General features: G+C 47.0%; 1 protein-coding gene across 2 annotated transcripts in view; it reads left to right on the top strand.

The window, feature by feature from the left end:
- Nucleotides 1–18,948, top strand: part of POU2F3 (POU class 2 homeobox 3) — a gene marked incomplete at its 5' end in the record, with an annotated part of 80,850 nt that extends 61,902 nt beyond the window's left edge. For both annotated transcript variants that reach the window (XM_081280588.1, XM_081280587.1), the window contains 9 exons: nucleotides 263–365; nucleotides 2,748–2,827; nucleotides 5,588–5,770; nucleotides 6,170–6,311; nucleotides 8,048–8,184; nucleotides 9,819–9,980; nucleotides 15,894–15,960; nucleotides 17,492–17,627; nucleotides 18,554–18,948. In XM_081280588.1, coding sequence (XP_081136714.1) covers nucleotides 263–365; nucleotides 2,748–2,827; nucleotides 5,588–5,770; nucleotides 6,170–6,311; nucleotides 8,048–8,184; nucleotides 9,819–9,980; nucleotides 15,894–15,960; nucleotides 17,492–17,627; nucleotides 18,554–18,593 — 1,050 coding nt within the window. In that variant the 3' untranslated portion in view covers nucleotides 18,594–18,948. The remainder of the gene's footprint in view (nucleotides 1–262; nucleotides 366–2,747; nucleotides 2,828–5,587; nucleotides 5,771–6,169; nucleotides 6,312–8,047; nucleotides 8,185–9,818; nucleotides 9,981–15,893; nucleotides 15,961–17,491; nucleotides 17,628–18,553) is intronic.
- Nucleotides 18,949–21,757: the final 2,809 nt, after the last annotated feature.

Genomic DNA, 21,757 nt, shown 5'->3' with positions numbered 1-21,757 from the left:
CACAGAAAAATTAAATCATGAGGCTAGAATTAAGTGCATTGCGAGGACTGCGGGGCTGAGCAGGGAAGCCTAACAGCACCTGCTGCATCAGTGGAGTAGTTACTGTGTGCCATGTGCCAGGGCCACATGGTAGCATGAGACAAGATCACTGCCTGCAAACTTCAAGTCTGAACACGGAGGGCCTGGGTGGGCCGCAGGCTGAGGGAGCTAGGGTCCCCAAGCTTGTAAATTCTGCTCTGTTTGTGCCTCTTCCTTCCTGCAGGACATGACTTCTCTCCATCCGCTCCAGCAGCTCGTGCTGGTTCCCAGCCACTTGCAGTCTGTTTCCCAGTTCCTGCTTTCTCAGACCCAGCCTGGGCAGCAAGGTGAGAACCTGGGAGTTCCGCAGAGCCCGAGTCCGGTGGGGTACTACTACTGCCTGCTGGGTCCTGGACACAGGGAACTGCTTACCCCTCTAGTGTTCAGATCAGCTTGTCACCTGGAGGCTTGAGGATGGGCTCCTGGCAGTGCCTCTGCAGGTTTAGTGCCTTCCCTACTGCATCTGCCCAGCCTCTTGCCAGGACTGGCCCACCACCTCAGTTTCATGGAGAGTTGAGACTGAAAACGCAGGAGTGGTGGGTGGGCAGGGGTACAGGGATGGAGGAGCCCCCTGGGAAGTGCCGCGCAGATATGCAGATACCTCCTGATTCCTGGGCAATCTTGCCAGCCAGACTGATGCAGACTTTGACCTCCTGAAGCCTGGCTGGGATTTTATTTGGATGGAGCAGCAGTGCCTCCCACAGGCTGTAGAAGGCTTTTCAGGTTGTCTTTGCAGATATGTCACTCCCAGGGAGCTTCTCTCTGGCCAAGAGCAAACAGACTATGCTCTTAATAATGATAACTAACATTTCTTTTTTTTTAAACTAACATTTCTTGAGCACAATGTGCTAAGGGTTCTGCTAAGTGATATTCCTGACTTATTCCTTGGAATAACCTTGTAGGGTAGGCAGTTGCATTATGCCTCTGATGACCTGCTGGGAAGTTCCAGAGCAGTCTGAGATCTTTGCTCTTGGCCATCACACTACACTGCTTCTCCCACTCCCATCTCTACCAACTAGGGCTGAAAAATGGTGGAGAAAGTATAAATTCTTGCCAGTTTTACAAATCCCAAGTAGAGGATTTGAAATTCCAGACTTCAAACAAAATGCAAATCTGCCTTCCATCATTAGCACCTGCTCAGACTGTAGTCCCTATACTTAGTGTTTAAGGCATCTTGGAATATCATTAAGATGAACAGGAACATATTTGAAGCTTCAAGTGTTTATTTCAGCTATACAGTACACATCATAGGAATAGGAAGATAACATAATTCAATGTTTGCAGAAGACAAGAGAGTGACATGAAAATGTCCCAGACACATAACCAATGAGTTTTGTATATGATGCAAGAAGGGGGGGAAATTTGAAATTTTGAGTCAGAATAGCTCATTGCTTAAAAAAGAAAATCACTCACTATCTGTGTGTCCTTGGGGAAATTCACTTAACGTCTCTAAACTTCTATTACCTTCTCCCTAAAAAAGAACAAATACTAAAACACTACTTCCCAAGGTTATTGAGAATTACTTGAAATAATGCAGGTGAGAAGACTTTGTACACTTCACAGTGCAATATCAAGTTAGAGTTGCTATTGGTACTAAGTCTCAGGGTTCCTAATAAGAGCTTTATTGCCTATTTATTTGTTTATTAAGTATAGATAGATAGCTTTATTTATTTTTATGTGGGGCTGAAGATTGGACCCAGTGCCTCATGTGCTAGGCAAGCGCTCTAGCACTGAGCCGTAACCTCAGCCCAGCCTATTTATTTTAATAAGGAACAATTATCCCCTGACTTTTCATGACTGAGGAGCATAAAGGTCAACATCAGCAGATGCAGAACATCAATGACCCAAAACAGCCTAGGGACAACAGACACCCCAGGGTGCTTCTTTGGGGTGATTGGGGTGACCTGCCCCCCCCCATTGTCTGCTTTGCCAGTTTGATAGTCCCACCCCTGCTGTGAGAGTTTGGAATTCCAGTTGCAGGTTTCCCAAGGCTGGGGGTCACCTATCATGGCCACAGACAGGCAGAGCCTTTATGGACATGGAGAAAGAAGGAGAAAGAGGTCCCCAGGCAGTGCCGCAGGTGTTACCTTACCACCCAAGGGAGTGTCCTTCCCCTCTTTCTGCCCTTCCTCCCAACTAAACAGTGTCCTGGTTGGCCGGAAGCCTCTGACCAATGGCCCACTGCCCTTCAGAGCTGCATGGCGCCATCTGCTTGGTCTGACATTCCTGCAGATTTAGCATGGCCTTTTGTAGCCATCCCAGTTACTTCCCCGCAGGAAAAACTGAAATTCTCATCTCCCACTGAGATTCTCAGCCATTGCCCTGCACCCTGCCCTCCCCGGGTTCCTCAGCCCTGCTAGTCAGATCCCAGCCTAGATTGGCTTGACCCTCCTTAGCCTTTGTGCTTCTCCAGGCAGCCAGACAAGCGGAAGGACTGGTTTGGGGACTGCTGTTTACATCTCTGTTTATCCCTGTGTCTGGTTTGCCTCCGCCTGTATGTGGCAATACCTGGCAGTGCTTATGGGGGCCTCTCCACAGGGCTCCAGGAGGGTCCAGAGACTTGATCAGTAGCAGGTGGGGGGACAGTACTCCTTGGTTCCAGGGTTGAGCGTGTCCTTCAGATGGCCTGGTATTTATTGTTTCTTCCTTTATCTGTCCCCCCTTTACAGGTCTGCAGCCAAATCTTCTCCCCTTTCCACAACAGAACAGCCTCATCCTCCCACAGACGGGGCCTGGCCTTGCATCCCAGGTAAACACCACATTCCTCCTGTTTCCTCTCGGAATGTCTTAGCTCTAGGCAGAGTTCAGCTCCTTGGGGTTTCCCTATCCCTTTACTAGGGTACTTACTCCTCTGGGAAAAGGAACCAGCCAGGCACTGCAGCATAGAGAAATCCAAGGTGCAGTTAGGGGAGACGGTTTTCTCATGGACACTATAGTGAGGCTAGAATGAGAACCCAGGGGTTCCAACTCCCACTCTAACCTGCTGCGTGTTGCAGGCCCTAGTAGCTCTCCTCTGAAGACCAGAAGTCATCTAGCTCCCCAGGTATGGCAAGGTGACCACCATGTCTCCCTGGGTGCTCTCAAGCCCCAAGAAGTAGAGTTGAGTACCGTAGGCCTGATGTCCTGGACTACAAAGCCCATGTCTCTCACCTCAGGCCCACTGTTCCAGACTGTGTCCTGCAGTGGGCACATGTCTGGGTTTAGGAGAGAGGCCATTTGCAGAGCTACCATGGTTCCACACAGTGCCTGTTTGCCACTTAGGGAAAAAAAGATACCTCTTTATCCGGCCAGCTGCAGCTTCATGCCAGGTGTGTGGCTTGGCAACAGCAGCAGTGGCTCTATCTACTCCCTCATCTGGGCGCTCCTATGAAGTGGCAGGACTTGTCTCTCTACAGATGGATGGGATGGTTGGAAGTGACTGCAGACACCTACAGTGTCCTTTCTCTGTGCTAAGATCCCCATGGCTTCTTAAGGGCCCCAGCTTTGCAGAGGGCTAGTGGAGGAGTGGAAGCAGGAGACGCCACCTAGTGGCTAAAAGAAATGGTGACACCAGAATGGTGAACTGCACCTTACCTCCTCCTCCTGGCTGCTTCCAGAGTCTCATGGTCATAGACTTGGATCTGGAAGAGGACCTAGTGAGAATTCAAGATAAATTCTCTCATCTTCTAACGTTTGATCATGAAGAAACTGGTTGCAGAGAAACCATTTAGAAGATTATTGAGATCATGGTAGTTGGTGTGGGATGGTGCACCTGTAGTCCCAGGGCTACTTGGGATGCTGGGGCAAGAGGTTCACTTGAACCCAGAAGTTCAAAGACAGCCTGGGCAACATAGTAAGACTTCATTTCAAAAAAAAAAAAAAAAGAAGAAGAAGAAGATTGTTCTGGAGGGTAATAAGGGATTATCTTAGAGTTATGGTAATAAGAATAGAGAGAAGGAATGGGTAAGAAGATGTTTGAGAAGTTGAATCTATGCTATTTGATAACTAATTTTTAAAATTGTTGTACCGGAGGTTAAACCCAGGGGCACTTAACCACTGAGCAACATTCCCAGCCCTTTTTTGTATTTTATTTAAAGACAGGCTCTTACTGAGTTGCTTAGGGCCTCACTAAGTTGCTAAGACTGGCTTTGAACTTGTGATCCTCCTGCCTCAGCCTCCTGAGCTGCTGGGATTACAGGCATTCACTGACCAGCTTGGTAACTGATGTGATGTGAAAAGGATGGGGGAGGAAAGTGGTCTAGCAGAGAACTCAATAAGTATTGGTCAAATGAAAGAACAAATAATGAAAAGAAAGGTTCAAAGAAGACTGAGACTTTGCCTTGAAGGTCCAGTGTATGCCACCTCCCTGCCCATCCTCTCCCTGCAAAACAGGGACCACTCCATGATGGTTTTCAATCCATTCTGTTTAAAAGACTTTTCTTGGGGAAAAGAGTCCTTAACTTGCCTCTGGTTCTTTCCTCCTCTTCACTATAAGGATGCCCACCTGACTGGTAACCCTGAATATCTTTGGGAGAGAGGAGTTAGCTCAGTTTTGGAAAAGAGAATACCGGGAAGCAGAGAGAAAGTGGATCTAGTCCGAGTTGTCCACATGGGCAGTAGCCTCTGAGCTGACACAGTGCCTGGCCCCCTAGATGTGGATTGCACTCATCTTTGTGGAATCAGAGTTGTTTCAAGATTGGATTTCTGACCCTCGAACAGGCAGATTTAAGAGTACATTTCCCTCCAAAAACAGACTAAAGAAAGTATTTCCTGGGGGCTGGGGTTGTGGCTCAGTGGTAGATCGCTTGCCTAGCATGTGTGAGGCACAGGGTTCGGTTCTCAGCACAGCATAAAAAATATATAAATAAAGTAGAGTTATTGTGTCTGTCTACAACTAAAAAAAAAAATATTTTAAAAAAGTATTTCCTGACAACCACGAATGAAATCAAGGCACATTTAGATTGCACTGATAAATATACCTTTGATTAAAACCAAAACACTCTTGCAAGAGAAAATGGTGGTGTAGAAAGTAAAGTAGTGCTCATGGAGTTCGAGACCATGTGGAAGTTCTGTTAAAGCCATGAGTTCCCGATATCCTCTGTTATCTTCAGTTGGTGCCTGTTGGACACCTCAAGTTACCTTGCATATGGAAAAACACAGACAAGGTAAACACCTTTTTTCTTGTCCCATTCTGAGATTTGTTTTTGGAATCTCTGTAAACAACCTTGCAATCTCCTTTTATGGTGGAAAACTGAAAGGAGGAAATAACCTGCTCAAACAGTGAGTCATGGACCAAAACCCAGAAAGCCACCTCCCTATCCTGAACTCCTGTGGTTTCTGCCCCAGGTAGCCCAGTTATTTGCTATACCATTATAGAAACTCCATGTTCCACTTCCACACCATTACTAATACAAGACTAAATGTATCCAAGCCATCCTCCAATGGGACCTGTTAGTAACAAACTCCACAGAGAATGTTCTTCAGCCTGTTGAATCTTTGTGGACCTACTTGGTATATGTTCCCCTACCAGGCAGCTGGGCGCCCTGGGCTGCCAGGATCCTCTTTAGAACCCCATCTGGAAGCATCACAGCATCTCCCAGTGCCTAAGCATCTACCCAACTCTGGAGGGGCAGATGAGCCTAGTGACCTCGAGGATCTGGAAAAGTTTGCCAAGACCTTCAAGCAGAGGCGCATTAAGCTGGGCTTCACACAGGTTTGGTTTGGGGGTAGGAGATGGAAAGAGTGAAGTTGAGAGAGGGGAAATGGGGCTTCCCAAGTGCAGGATTCAAGAGCTACCTGAGGCTCCATGTGTTTGGAACAAGCCCTTCATGTCCCTGAGTTCCCCGAGAAGAGAGCACAGTTATCAGTAGCGGGGCAACTGAGGACATTGCTGGTGGGGGAGGAGAGGAAGGAAGGCCCGGAAAGGACTCAGTCTATTCCGAGTCTAAGGACATATGTTCCTCTACCAGGCAGTGGGAAAAGACTTAGAAAGGAGCTGAAGTCATGGGTGGGTACTTATGGTGTTGCTGGATGTGTGATGGGGCCAGTGTGGTGGGGATGCAGGCAACAGGAGCCTGTCCATCACACCCCTCCCTCTCGGTCCCCTGTGCAGGGTGATGTAGGCTTGGCGATGGGAAAGCTGTATGGCAACGACTTCAGCCAGACCACCATCTCACGGTTCGAGGCCCTCAACCTGAGCTTCAAGAACATGTGCAAGCTCAAGCCGCTACTAGAGAAGTGGCTGAATGATGCAGGTAGGCCTGGAAGAGGGGATGTGGAGGGGGACCTAGACGGGGCCTTAGGAATCATTCCAGTGATGTGTGTATGTGCGGGGCTTTAGAGGTTGCAGAAATAGCACCCCTTTCTCCTCCTCCTGATTCTAGAATGAATTGAGAAATAAGACATAGGAGACAGGCAAGTAGAGATGACAGGATCAGCTTTATTATTGAGAAAGCCCTTTGTGGGGCATGACTTTAGGTCTGTAGCCCTGAAGATGTGCTCCCAGGTCATTCCACTTCCTACCCCAGAACCACCCAGCCTAGACCTTAGGAATCTCCCTGGAGGTAAATCTGGGTCTGCAGGGCAGATGCACTTACCCAGATTGCTCTCTAGAGTAGATCTAGAGAGAGAGGACAGTCAGGCTTCAAGAGACTCACTGGGATGGGGAGACCACAGCACAGCACAAGGTCTTCCCTAGACACTTCTGGAGTAGGATTTAGGGGACAGGCATCAATTGCCATCTAGACTGGCCAAGTATGCAGGAGGATCCGTGAGGATCAGTCTTTCTGAGAGGTCAAGGTTGTAAGCCAAGGGGCCAGGTGTTTGGGACAATGCCAGAAGAGTTTGGTGTCAGGGTGGGCATAAGACAGGGTTTCTCAATCCGGCAATATAGACATTTGTGGCCTATTGTTGTGGGGACTGGCCTATACATTGCAGAATAGTTAACAGCCACCTGCCCTGGGTTGAGACACCTCAAAATGTCTCCAGACACTGCCAAGTGTCCCCAGGGGAGTGGTGGTGCAGTGGCCCCTATTTGAGAACCCCTGGTCTAGGTGAAGAGGGCAGACAGGGCAGGGTGGATAGCCAGAGTGGGTATGTGACCCTCATTGAAGTCCCTCCATGCAGAAGCTTGGGAGGGAGCAAGGAAGTCCTCCCCCATCAGGCCGGCCCTGAGACAACTTCTACTGAAGCACTGAAGTAGAAGAAATGATCAGAGGTGCTGGGTGTAGGGGCACACACCTGTAATCCCAGCTAATTGGGAGGCTGAAGCAGGAAGATCATAAGTTGAAGGCCAGCCTAGACAACTTAGCAAGACCCTGGCTCAAAATAAAAAGGGATGGGGATATAGCTCAGTGGTAGAGTGAACCTGATTTCAAGCCCCAGTACCAAAATGAATAAATAAATAAATAAGAGAGAGAGAAGAAGAAAAGAAACGACTAGAGGGCCCGAGAATCTTTGAGAAAGGGCCTATGGATCATCTCAGAGTGACCCCGACTGATGCTTCAGTCCTTCCTAAGGCATAAAACCCTCCTGCCCAGTTACAGCCTTAGCTTCAGCACTCTTGCTGACCAACAAATGGCTTCACTACAAACATTCTGCCACCAAGTACCAGTGTCTTTGGCTCAGAATGCCATTTTACTTGGTGTTCACATCCAGACATATCTCTAAGAAACAAAATCGCCAGTGTTACTTGGAGCTCTGCCCGTGCCCACTCACACCCACACATGCCGCTCATGTCCGGACTTCCCTGAACCATGACCGCAAACACTGGAGACTGTGGTGAGAGGCAGGAGGACCTTTGCCCAGAGCAACGAGAAGAATCAGGATCTTGGTCTGTTCTGGGTCCCCTGTTGTGGGAGGGGGCCCGTCCTGAAAGAGCTACTGCAGAACCCACTGGGAAGGGCTGTAGGACCTCGAGTCCACCGTGGCAGGGCCTGACCCCCTGTGCATCCCCTTCTCTGAGCTTCTCTTGCTCCTGTGCCTCCCTCAGAGTCCTCTCCGTCAGACCCCTCAGTGAGCGCACCTAACTCCTACCCCACCCTCAGTGAAGTGTTTGGCAGGAAGAGGAAGAAACGGACCAGCATCGAGACCAACATCCGCCTGACTCTGGAGAAGAGATTTCAAGATGTGAGCAGCCCCCTCTGTAAGAGTGGGTGGGCCAGCCACTCAGGTGGGCGAGGAGGCACCACAGGGCTGGGAGGCTGGGCCCTGGGCACCAGCTCTTTCCCCAGCACACCTGTCACATCACCTTCTGTCTCCAAGTGCCCTGGGATTTGAGTGGAAGGCTGCCCTTCACCTAGGGTTCCAGAAGCATCTCTCCACCACTGAACCTTTGTATTCTGGCATTTATTTGGAATCCGTTGTCCCTCTCACTAAGAGGAATATAGAGTCCCAGGAGATTGTGTCCAATCAGGGTAAAGGTAAAAAATCAGGGTATCCTATATAAACTCCATCTTTTTAAAGATAAATTTTGCATTTTTCAAATTAGAAAGATAATAAAGTTTCATCCTAAACAATCTGGAAAATACAGGGAAAGAAATAGAAAGAAAAAAATGTACCCTCCTGTGCTATCTGAATACATGTTCTATTCCCTTTTCCTGTGCACATTTAAGTGCTTGTGACCATATTGTGCACTTGTTATCATATGTGTTTATGAACTTTTGTGACAAAAGCATATGGAAGCTATGGACCCAAACGGGAGCCAGGGAACAGAAGCCCAAGAGCTTCCAGCCAGGATCTCTCAGATTCCAGCCTCCAGAGCCATGCTTGGTACCACCCACCTCTGAGGCCCGGGCTCTCACCCAAACTTATAGGCCTGAGCCTGAGATTGCCACCCCACTAGCAGATCTCCCAGTGCATTTGGCTCAGGGACTTGATGGCTGCATCCTGCTGGCAGGATTCCCAAAGCTGGCATTCCCTTCTCAGAACAGGACAGTATAGGGTGGTTGCAGAAGTGTGGAGAGAGGGGCTCAACCACAGACTGGAGCTGGGTTGATGGCACACGCCTGTAATCCCTGCTGCATGGGAGGCTGAGACAGGAGGATCACAAGTTCAAAGCCAGTCTCAGCAACTTAATGAGGCCCTAAACAACTTAGCAAGACCCTGTCTCTAAATAAAATATTTATAGGGCTGGGAATGTGGTTCAGTGGTTGAGTGCCTCTGGGTCTGGGTTCAATTCCCAGCACCAAAACATAAAAATAGACCTCGGTGGCAGGGCCTGAATGAGGCATGATGACCTCATATTCTTGCACAGCTACCCTGAAGACGTGACAAGGGCACGAGTTTTAGCATCCTCCTCTCCTTGTAAGAGATGACAAGGGGAAGGATATCAGGTTCTGAGAAAGCACGGGTTCTGGGGATTCTGCTCCCCACCCCACATAGCTCACCCTGGACCTCTGTCCTCAGAGCTACTCCTGAGGGAAGGAGCCAGAGCCGAGACCTGCTGTTATGGAGCCTCTATTCTGTGTCAGTTCTTTGCTTGGCAATTTATACACATTTTCTCATTTAATCCTCACCGTAACCCTCAATTGTGGGCACTATTATTCTTATTTCATAGATAAGCCTGAGGCTCAGATAGGTTAATAAAGTTTCCCAAAAACAAACAGTGTGTAGTGATTAAGAGGATCCCCTCCTAGAACTGACTCTAAAGCTTCTGATCCATATATTGTTCAATCCCGCTTCTTTGGAACATCTATCCCTCATCCCTGATTTTTGATCCTGTTCCCTTCTGCTGATCACATTCTGTCCCTTCATCCCTGTAGAACCCTAAACCCAGTTCAGAAGAGATCTCCATGATTGCAGAGCAGCTGTCCATGGAGAAGGAAGTGGTGAGGGTCTGGTTCTGCAACCGACGCCAGAAGGAGAAGCGAATCAACTGCCCTGTGGCCACACCCATCAAGTCACCTGTCTACAGCTCCCGAATGGTAAGTGGCCAGGAACCAAGTTGCCTGCCAGGTACTTATGGGCAGTGCAGGGGGATGGGGGGGTGACACAGAGTCACCTGCACCCTGGGAAGGTGGTGGTTAGTGGGGCGCAGGATATGCAGTACATAAATAAGCAAGGAGATGCTGAGTGTAATACATAACATAAAGAAGACCGGAAGGGCAATGGGGTGTAAAGTGATGGGTGGGAGGATTTTTAAGAGTGAGATTACCGAGGACCTCTTTGTTAAGGTAGCATTTGAGCAGAGCTCTAAGTGTTGCTAGGAAATGAAATACGTGGATATCTGGGGGAAAGAGGGACCCAGGCAGAGGGCCAACAAGTAAAAGATGCTGCATGTTCCAGGAGCAGCAAGGAAGCCATTGTGCCTGGGGCAGAGCAAGGAGAGGAAGGAAGGAGAAGTAGCGGGGAGCAGACTCCCCTGGAGTCTCGGAGTCCACCAAAGGACCTGAGATTCTAGTTTCAATAGAGCGAGAGATGGTTGGAGAGTCCCGCAGGGAAGTCTGAGCGGGTTGACATGGGCTTCTGCGTGGAGAGTGACCTGAGTGGAGGCGAGGAGAATTATGGTCATCAGCCTGAGAGAGGTGGAGGCTTGGCTGGAGTGGTAGCCATGGTGACGGGGGTAAGACATGGTAGGACTTTGCATAAACTTCAGCTGTGGAGCCAACAGGATGTGCCAATGACTCAGTAGGGACTGTGAGGAAAGGAGCAAAGGTGACTTTAAAGGTTTTGGAAACTGCGCAGCTGGTTGAGAGGCCCCATCAGCTTTAGAGATGAAGATGGCAGGAAAAGCAGGCTTGAGGGACAAAAGAACTTGAGAATTTGGGGCGGTTTTATTAAGTTGGACATGCTACTAGGCATCCAAGAGGAACTGGGGAGTTAAGTCTGTGACTCGTGTTCAAGGGAGAAGTCAGGGTGGGAATAATTTGGAGTTCCAGGAATATATGTGGAAATTTGGGGGATAGGGGAACACGGGACCTGGATGGCAGGGGAGAAGGTTTTCTCCCCTATCTCTGGGACGGTGATGGTTGAAGGTCAAGAAAGTTGAAGATGATGATGTCCTTGGGTCTTCTAGCACCTACTGTGGTTGAAATTCAGCCTTGTTGGACCACTCCTCAGTATTTATCCTAAAAAATTAAAATCAGCACACTATAGTGATACCTGCACACCCATGTTTATAGCAGCACAGTTCACAGTGGCCAAACCGTGGAACCAGCTAGTGTCCATCAATAGATGAATGGATAAAGAAAATGTGGTATACCTATATAATGGAGTTTTATTCAGCCATAAAGAAGAATGAAATTATGTCATTTGAGGAAAATGGATGGAACTCGACAACATTGTTAAGGGAAGTAAGCCAACTCAGAATGTCAAGAGTTATGTGTTTTCTCTCATGTGGAAGCTAGAGAGGAAAAAGGAAATGTGGGAGAGGATCTCATGAAAATAGAAGGGCCATCAGTAGAGGAAAGGGACCAAGGAGAGGGAGGAGGGAGGAAAAGGGGAAATACTGGGGAATTATGTCGGCCAAATTATGTTGTTATATGGCGTTATATGTGTGGCTATGTAACAACAAATTCCACCATCATATATAATTATAATGCACCAATAATCAAAATTGAAAAAAAAATCAGCTTTATCAGGGTGAGACACAGCAATTTCATAAAAATTATACCACTATTGAGTTTTCACCAAACATCTGTTGACCACCAGTTTTCACCAAACATCTGTTGACCACCTACTGGTCTTTGTGCTGAGAGCTGGTATCTTTTTCTAACCATGAAAAGATAAATACCGTTTGTTCCCTGTCCCAGAGGACCTCGCTGCCTAGCAGAGGAGGCAGACAGATAAACAAATGATGAACAACAACATGATCATTTCTCTAGCACTTACTAACAGACCTTGGGAGGTGACCGTTAGGCACACTTCTCCAAGGAGATCATTAATACCTGAGCTCAGTCTAAAAGTGCAGGAAGGAATGAGAGGCGGGGAAGTGTGAGGCGGAGCTCTCCGGGGAGAGCAGGAGAGCAGCCCTGTGGAGCAGATCATATGGCTCATTCACCCAACTGCGAATGGTTCCAAGAGGAGGAGCCTTGAAAGACAAGGCTGGGTTGATATTGAAGGATGGTGTGTGGACTTAAATGAAGGTTTGCCGGGAGGCTGAGGCAAGAGGATTACGAGTTCAAAACCAGCCTCAGCAACTAAGTGAGGCCCTAAGCCACTCAGGAAGACCCTGTCTCTAAATAAAATACAAAATAGGGCTTAGGATGTAGTTCAATGGCTGAGTGCCCCTGAATTCAATCCCTGGTATTAAAAAAAAAAGAAAGAAAAAGAAAAAAGGAAAAAAGAAGTGAAGGTTTGGGAGAATCATTGAAGAATTTCAAGCAGGGCATTGGCTCCGAGTGATGGCTCTGACTGCAGGATAAAGGGTGGCTTGAGGGATATAATATGCACTGTAGAGAGAACAGACAGGATGTGAGCGCAGTTATCCAACAGAGGAGAAATGAGGGTGAAGCAAGCTGTGGTACAAAAGAGATTCGAATGAGAAGCCGAAGGTTGTGGTTAATAAATCAAAAGCTGGCTGGGAGCAGGAAGGGTGAGGAAGGACAGAGAAACTTTTGAGGAGACTCTGAGCATTCAGACTGGGCTGGGGCAGGGGTAGATAGCAGCGCCCTGTAGGAAACTGGACAGTGGAGAGGAGTTGGTTTGGGAGTGGGGAAAAGTGATGGTTTCGCTTTGTACATCATGATGATCTAAACAAGAATGTCCCTGGGCACTGGAATGATGGGTCTGGAGGTCAGAAGAGAAGCCGGGATGGAGACCTGGACAGGGCAGTCACAAGCACACGGGCCAAGCTTGAAATCCTGGGAAAGAAGATGTTTCCCTGTGAAGCTTGTATGGAGGGAGTAAAGAGGAAGGTCCACATCCCAACCCCGAGTACCCCCAGCAGAGGAGGAGGACCAGGGACAGAAACTGAGAAGCAAGAGCCAGAAAAGTCCAAGAAATTGCAAGCAGGTGGTGTGAGAGGTGTGGACAGGGGTGAGCCTGTAGGCGAGTCACAGGAACACACAAGAAAGTCACTTAAATCAGAATGGGGTCCTGGAGAGTAGATCCCCTCATATGCTTGAAGAAGAGATTAGGAATTAGTAAGAACTGCATACAAGAGGAAGGAGCAGCTTGCGAGAAGCCCTGCAGTTATAAAACAGCATGACGCCTTTGGGGAATCACACATATTTCATTCTGGCTCCAGCCAAGGGTTTGCGATTAAAAATTAGAAAGGTTGGTGAGGGCTGGAAAATGATGTGTCATAGATTCTGCGTTACCCTGAAAGCCACAAGGAACCGCTGAATATTTTAAGTTGGAAATAACATGGTAGCCATTCATCATTGCTTCTTCAAGTATTCACTGCATGCTTGGTACTAGGGATACCATGGTGTACAACATACATGTGATTCCTGCTTACAGAAAACACACTGAATAAATGCTGTTGTGATGGGTGTCAAAGAGGATGTGCAGGTGTTTAAGGACTCACCTCGTCCAGGGTGTCAAAGGCTTCCCTGAGAAATGATGTTTAAACCAACCTCATAAAAAAGAATGGCACTATTGATATGAATGGGGAAAAGTGTCTGAGTTGGGGGGTTTAGGCAGGAGCAACCATAGGAAAGAACATTTTAGGCAGAGGAGAGAGTATATGCAAAGGCCCTGAGTCTGGCAGGGATGGGGAGAAGAGGAATCATAAAGATTGGGATGGGGGAAGCCCAGGAGCAAAACAGAGTGTGAATGAGGAGGCTGGAGTGGGAGGCAGGGGTGGGCATTTGTAGGGCATTGGAGGCCATGTTAAGGAACTTGGTCCATGCCATAAGAGCTTTGGGATCTTTGAAGATGGGGCTTTGGTTAGAAAATGTAGGAGGCAGGTCTCACAGTGGTTCATTTCCACCCAGGACACCAACATGGGAGGAAGGGTGAGTGAGCTTCATTTGTTATTGTCATTCCCTGATCACATTTTTTGAGGATCTGCAACTCCCAGGCCTGGGTGAAGGTACTAGTGATACAGCAGAGAACTGCACAGGCATTTCCCTGCCCTCCGAGGCCTGCAGCCACAGGGGACAAGCACATGATAACACACATGCATGTGATGTCATTCTCTTTTTCCCCTGTCTTCACAAGACAAGGACATGGTTTCTTCTGCTTCTGATATGAAATGATCTCCAAAATATATAGTTAATTTAGAAAAAGGAAAAAGACAAAATGGTGCACACCAGTGTGGGCATAATTTTGGTTACCATATTTATAAACAATAAAAAAGGGGCCAGGTGCAGTGCTACTATCACCCCAGCTACTCAGGAGACTGAGATAGGAGGACTGAAAGTTCAAGGTCAGCCTAGGCAATGTCGTGAGGCCCTGTTTCAAAATAAAAGGGCCAGGATATATCTCAGGGGTAGGGTGCATGTGTACATGAGACCCTGGGTTCAATCCCCAGTACAGAAAAAGGGGAGGGCAACATATATATGTCTGTATGTTTGCAGATGCACAGCCTGGTTTCAGAAGGAGACAGGAGCTGGGAGCGGATCACAGTGACTAAAAACATTATTATTTATTTGAAAACAACAACAACAAATTTCTCAGGTGTGGCAGCAAGGAGGGAGATTACTGATTATATCTCTCAGCACTTGGCCACCCCTCCCAAACTGTGCCCCAGCTTGTCTCCACCCTCCTCAGATCCCCAGCCTACTGAGGAGGCTCATTGTAAAAGGAAAGGTAAATGCAAGAGGCGAGAACCATTGCTGATTAATTAGGAAATGAGAACATGCTGCATCCTGTTAGGACAGGCTGTTCCAAACCGAGGAGGGGAGGAGTATCACATCACAGGCCCCTGGCAGAACTGTCTGTCAATATCCTTTGAAAACTCTGGTTAGAGCTCCCGTGTCAGCTTGAGAAGGAGTGGGGAGTGAAAGCATGCAGAGTTCAGCTCAGAAGACGAGTTGAAAACCATCTAGAGGTGTGCATCGGTAGAGAGCATTTTCCTTTAGGAAGGAAGGAAACTAACCTTTAACAAGCTGGCCCTCTTTGCCAGCCATGGGGTTGGAAGCTTTATGGACATTATCTCATTAACTCTTAATTAAAACAAAATATCAGGGAGATGTTCCTGCTACTTTACAGATGAGAAAACTGAATCTCAGTGGGGTTGAATAACTTGCCTGGACTCATGCAGACGATGGATGAGGGGCCAGGTCTTCCGCCCAGATCCATCCATTCTGTTATATCTTGTTCTAGGGTAGTGACAGTGAGGGGGAGCTCAAACTCAGTTATCTTCAGTCCCTTTCTAATCTCAGACTTGATGATGCTACAGAGTATCCAGGGCAAAATAAAAAGCTCCAGAGATCAACATTCAACTCCTCCCATTGTCTCTGGAGAATCTGTGGTGCATTCACCCATCGGGGGCGTTGGCCAGAAGCAAGGTTGCTAGGGCTGCACTCCACTGCCCTGAACTCAGGCAGGGTTTTCTCAGGAAGGGAGAAGTGGGAACTGGAAATGAGGCAGCAGCTGGCAGCATCTGCTAAGCATAGCCTTGAGGCTTGCTTATTTCACCACCAGGACACTCAGGCAAGGCATCTTCAGCCTGGTAGTGTCAAAGAAACCTTGCTGGGGCACAGCAGTGTGGGGGAAGGCAGGGTGTCAGGACCAGGGAGCTTCCAGAATAGACCAGGGCTAGAGCTGAATGGGGCAGTACATGGTCCATAGGCCTTCTTATAAGAAGAATGGGGTGTAGGTTTGGGGAATAGGAAATCAATGAAGTCAAGCCTTGGTCTCTGCAGTCTGGAACCCAGCATGTTGGGAGTAGGACCCAAGGTTGGAAAAGGTAGTGGGAGTGGATACTTACGGCCTCTCTTGCCTTTCAGGTCTCTCCCTCAGGGACTTTGGGCCCCCTCTCTGTTCCTCCTGTCCACAGCACCATGCCTGGAACAGGTGAGCTTAAAAATAATATTTCCAGATAGCTCCATAATTCCTTTAGATAACAGGATATTAGAACCAGAAAGGATTCCTTTTAGTTCTAATATCCTGTTATCTAAAGGAGAACTAGCATCCCATAAATGCACTTCATAGGACATTAAAATCCATGCCGAGAACAGGATTCCATGATCAAATAAATTTGGAAAGTTCTGGGTAAGAAAAGTTTAGACAAATGTGTTTGTTTTAATGGCAGCACTTCTCTGCAATCAAACACATACTACATTGCAAAATGAGCTGTAGAGAAGGCCGAAGGAAGGCAGGGTTTTCCATTACTAATTTTATTTTTTATTTTGAGACAAGGCCTTGCTAAGTTGCTGAGGCTGACTCAAACTTGCAATCCTCCTGCCTCAGCCTCCCGAGTCATTAGGATTAGAGGTGTGTGTCACCACACCTGGCTCAAACTAATTTTTAACAGGATTCTATTTTTCAAAAATCACCTGTAGCATTTCAGAGAACCAGAGATGTTGGTGATATGTCCAAATATGCCCAGGACAACCACAGGGGCTGCTTCATATCCTGCCATAATTATCATAATTATTTTTTTTTCTTTTGGCACCAGGGATTGAACCCAGTGGTGCTTAATAGCTACATCCCCAGTCTATTTTATTTTTTCTTATATTTTGAGACAGGGTTTTGCTAAGTTGTTTAGGGTTTCACTAAGTTGCTGAGACTGGCTTTGAATTTGTGATTCTCCTGCCTCAATCTCCTAAGCCACTGGGATTATAGGTGTATACCACCACATCGAGCTCTCTCTTCCATTTTTAAAAGTGTCTTAGTTTGATGGTAAAATGTAGGTCACCCTATGCATGGAACACAATTTGGGAAGCCCAAACACAAGAATTCCATTTAGTCCAAATCTTCTATTTTACAGAGGACAAAAAAAAGAGTTTATGGAAGTGAAACAGGTTGGCACAGGCCACAGAACTGCTTAGTAAATTACCCAGGACCAAGATGAGACTCAAGTCCCCTTTCTCCTGGTTCAGCACTCTTTCAAGGAGATCACATGCCTTTTCTTGGGTGGAGAGGGGAAAACTAGAGTCATTAGTTATGTGCTTGGGTTCTCTTTTTCCCTGTATGCTTCTCTTTCTTTCTTCCTCTCTTCTTTTCCTATGTTTCTTATTCTTTTTCCCCTCTCGCCTCTTGGTCTAGGGCTACAGATGCCCAGCCCAGGGTGTGTCGTGAAGTAAGATGATTTTGGCATCTATCCTCCTTGCATTTGGCAAGTCTTGAACTTGCAGAACCAGCCACACTGCTCTTGAGGGCCTGGGCTGCAGAGAGCATCTGCCATCAGAGTCTCTCTGGGGACAGGTCAGGCCAGCAGGTGGACATTGATGCTAATGCGATAGGAAGTAGGCAGATGGGTAGGGGAAGGGTGAGGTCCCTTTGGGGATATACCAGGAAGTCAGGTGTTAAAAAGGCCATATCACAATATCCCAGGATCCAACAGCATTCATTTCCCTCTATTTTTGCCTCTCCTTGTCCTTAGTAACGTCATCCTGTTCCCCTGGGAACAACAGCAGGCCTTCGTCTCCTGGCTCAGGACTCCACGCCAGCAGTCCCACTGCGTCTCAAAATAACTCCAAAGCAGCCATGAACTCCTCCTCCAGCTTTAACTCCTCAGGGTAAGACCCAGGGGGAGAGTGCAGAGGCAGCTGGCAAGCCCAGGGGCATGTGAGGAGTTGGACCAGTGCCTTGGGACAGAGAGCTTGTCATAGGACTGGAACAGAGGAATGGGCTGGCAGGGAGAGAACAGAATGGACAACTAGACTGGACCATATCCCTAGGGAGCAGGGATTTTAAAATTAAACTGCAGCCAGGGAGCTGTCCTAGGAAGGAGCTGATGTCAACAAAGCCAAAATTTCCATCCTCACTTGGACAATGGAAATTTCCAAGCCATCCTGTCAGAAAGGACCAGGTCTTCTGCTGGGCTCAGGGGCACGCTGGTCCATGTCAGGAACCCGGTTCTCAGGATGTTCTGACGCCAGCCAAGAGCTTAAGCACAAAGAACACCCTGGGCTTTAGGCATGGATGACACCAGGAAGGAGGGAGGTGATGCCAACCCCTATTCCCACTGCCGCCTGGGCAGCAGTGGGGACAGCAGCCTCCAGGGCTTTGGAAGTTGGACTCTAGGTTCCAGACCTGAACTTGTAGGAAGAGATGCATCTGCTTGTCCCAATCCAGGTGGTTCAACAAGACAGTCAGCTTTTACTGGCCAATTGTGGTGTAATCCCCAAAGATGGAATTCCCCTGGTACGAGAGAGAGAGAGAGAGAGAGAGAGAGAGAGAGAGAGAGAGAGAAACACCAAATAATATATTATTAGGAGCTTTACAAAATTACTTTGAGGTATGAGACATATTGGAAAGTCTACAATTCAGTGGGTTTTTTTGTGTATTGCCAAGGTCATTCAACCACTACCATTACCTAGTTCCAGAACATTTTCATTTCACCCCAGAAAAACCCCTGTATGTGTTAGTGGTCGCTCCCATTTCCATCTTTTCCAAGCACATTAGTTACTTTATGATAGACCTGTTTCCTTCTTCCTTCCAGATCTTGGTACCGATGGAATCATCCCACCTACCTCCACTGAGACCAGAACGTTCCTCCTGCTGCACCTGGCCCTGTATGACCCCCCACCCCCAAGGAAGGGAGCCACGCCCTCTCTATGTGGACAGATTACTTTCAGAAGCGTGGAAGAAAAGCCCCACTATGAGTGAACCCAGACTCTTGCCTTCTTCAGGAGCAAGGGCTTCCAGAGAGCCAAACTGTGATAGAGCCATGTGCTGACTCTAATGCTCTTGAAATACATCTCCCTCCCAGGAGGTTTCCGTTTTCACCATCTTTGCCTGTGCCCTGAGCTTCTACCACGACTTCACCAAGGCAATAGTCCTTCAGAGAAAAGGACTTCTTGTCATTATTCTCCAACTCATCCATGGGATTTTGGGGACAGCCATTTGCCTGGTGTGCCATACTGCCAGAGACAGTGGTTTTGATTTTGAACTTAGCCACAATCCCAAACTGATCCCAAAATCTGTGGAAAGATTTGAATCCTGTCTCTACCAAAGCCTGATGGTTTCTCTGTTTAGTAGTTTTCCCAGTGATTCACCATTTCACCCTATTTTCTTTTTAAGCTCACCCTTCTTTCTTTCTACAAACAGACCCATTCTCTCTCTCTCTCTCTCTCTCTCTCTCTTTTGGGTGGGGGATACTGGGGATTGAACCCAGGGGAACTCTACAAAAACTGAGCTATATCGCTAGTTCTTTTTTATTTTTAATTTTGAGACAGGATCTCACAAAGTTACCCATGCTGGTCTTGAACTTGTGATCCTCTGCCTCAGCCTCCCAAGTTGCTGGGATTATAGGCATGTGCCACACCCAGCCAGCTCCATCCATTCTTGCATTCTCCAAGTACCTTCCTCTCTACAGATGGCTGAGCCACCATCTGTCCCCTGGGCATGCTGCTCTGCCCCCTGGTGCTCTTCTGTTGGCTCACATCTACCCCAGAGTTCAAGAGCACTTGCTCTCCCTCTCTTTCCCCGTGTTTCTCCTTAGCCCACCCTCCCTCTTTCTCCTGGCTACATAAAAGGAAGAACCCAAGAGCAAACACACAAATGTTGTTGGCAACCTGTACATAGTGCTTTCCTGGTTTTACATTAAGTTCTTCTCTCCTTAATGTGGAATTTTCCAGAAAGATGTTTAACTCAGGTGTGAATTTTGAAGATGTCTCTGTAATATTTTATCTTCTTAAAAAAAAGAAAAGAAAAAAAAATACCAAAGTGTGAAATACTTCCAGAGTTCCCTCTCAGGCTGGGAGTCTGCTGACTTTTTTGGGAATATTATCTCTAAAGTCTCCTTTGTGGGCCAGTGTGTAGAGCTCTAACATGAAGCCATCCCAGAAATGGTCACTTTTTTTCTTTTTTTAAAGACTGCATATCCAGGAAACTGTTGAGACCCAAAGGAATCTCTCGGTTTCTAAATAAATCTGTATAGTGATGATATAAACTATGTCATCATTGGTAAAAGAGGTTTAGATTACCATGTTGTGCCTTTTCGTTGTGAGGAGTGGGAAAGGGGGGGGGATATGAGTGCATATAAAGAAATGGGGTGAGAAGAATGATTCAATTGGTACAGGAAGTGTATTGCCCCCAAAGGGGAGGCTAAAGATGGCCTACATTGACACAGGGCCCTGACGAGTTCAGAGTTCTTACTTCTTGGGATACAACTATCTTGGGGCACAGTAGGCAAGAATTATTTTCCTCATTTTGTAAGTGGGCCAATGGTGAATATTTAAGACCAAGTCACTCAGAGACTCCAGAGGTGGAGCTGAGACGAATCTCTCTTATCTCAGATGTCCTGAACATTAATTATAATTTATTCACAACATGAAGCCTTAGAAATTTAAGGCAGAGTAAATTTCATAATCATATATATGAAGAAGGTTGAGATGCAGACAAGGCATCCTTGTGTTTTCTCTTAGTTGAATAAAAACTTAAGCAGCTACACATCTGGGCATAGTGACACAAACCTGTAATCCCAGTGACTCTGGAGACTGACAGGAGGATTGAAGTTCTAGACTCAGAAATGTAGCAAGACCCTGTTTCAAAATAAAAGGGACTGGGGATGTCACTCAGTGGTAAAGCACCCCTGGGTAATGGTGAATGGGGAAAAACTAGAATTAATATTAAACAGTTGTTGCAAATAGTAGCATCCACATGGGAAACCTACATATAAATCCTTAGGAGTGGACTCCTCCGGATGTTTGAATAGGGCTTACTCTAAGACTTGTAGTTCATGCCATGAGGTAGGAGAAAGGCTATTGGTAGCAGTTACTTTCTCAAGAAAAAGATCCACAACCACAAGAATGGGATCCTATTTAGAATAAATTATACTCCACCAAAAAAAAAAGGGGGCGAGAGAGAGAGAGAGAGAGAGAGAGAGAGAGAGAGAAAAGAAGAAGAAGAAGAAGAAAAAGAAGGAGGAGGAGGAGGAGGAGGAAAAAAAAGATCTAGTTAAAATCAATGAGCTGAAAGTTGGTCTCTTGCACTGTCCCCAAACTCTGGTTTTCATCCAAGGGCTCATGGTTGGTTTTTTTTTTTTGTTGTTGTTGTTGTTTTTTTTTTTTTTTGGTACCCAGCATTGAATCCAGGGATGCTTAACCACTGAGCCACATTCCCAGCATGTCCCCCCCACACACATTTATTTTTTTATTTTGAGACAGGGTCTTGCTAAATTGCTGAGGCTAGCTTTGAATTCATAATTCTCTTGCCTCAGCCTCCTGAGTCCCTGGGAGTGTAGGCATGCACAGTCATACCCAGCAGCCCATGATTTTTATGAAAAACAAAATTGTAGCCTAATTGTTCCATCTCTGTAGGTTCCATTGACTGGGACATTTGCTGCACAGAGTCTAACCTGGAAGTGAGTACAAATTTAACTTTCATGTCTGCATGATTCTATGAAGTCCATAATTCCTGGGAAGTTGACTAGAAGTTTGGTTAGTTTCTTCAGCATCTATTTATAGATAAGAATCTAAGGGCAACAACCAATCATTGTTAGTGGGGAAAGAAAAGAGGAAAAGATTGTTACTGTTGCTTTTCAAATTTTACTTCATTCTTTGTTTGATCTTTAGTTCACTCAAAGCTGGTGAGTACAACTGTGGGTTCCTAAGGCAAAGGATTTTTGGTTCAATTCAGGGAAGGCACTTATTAACCCCAGGTCTCAAATCAGAAAGTCTGCCCTGAGGCCTAAATTTCTGGG

Source organism: Spermophilus citellus, assembly GCF_964194105.1.
Source record: "Spermophilus citellus genome assembly, chromosome: 2".
Taxonomy (NCBI): Eukaryota; Metazoa; Chordata; class Mammalia; order Rodentia; family Sciuridae; genus Spermophilus; species Spermophilus citellus.
This window is presented reverse-complemented; position numbering and strand designations above follow the sequence as displayed.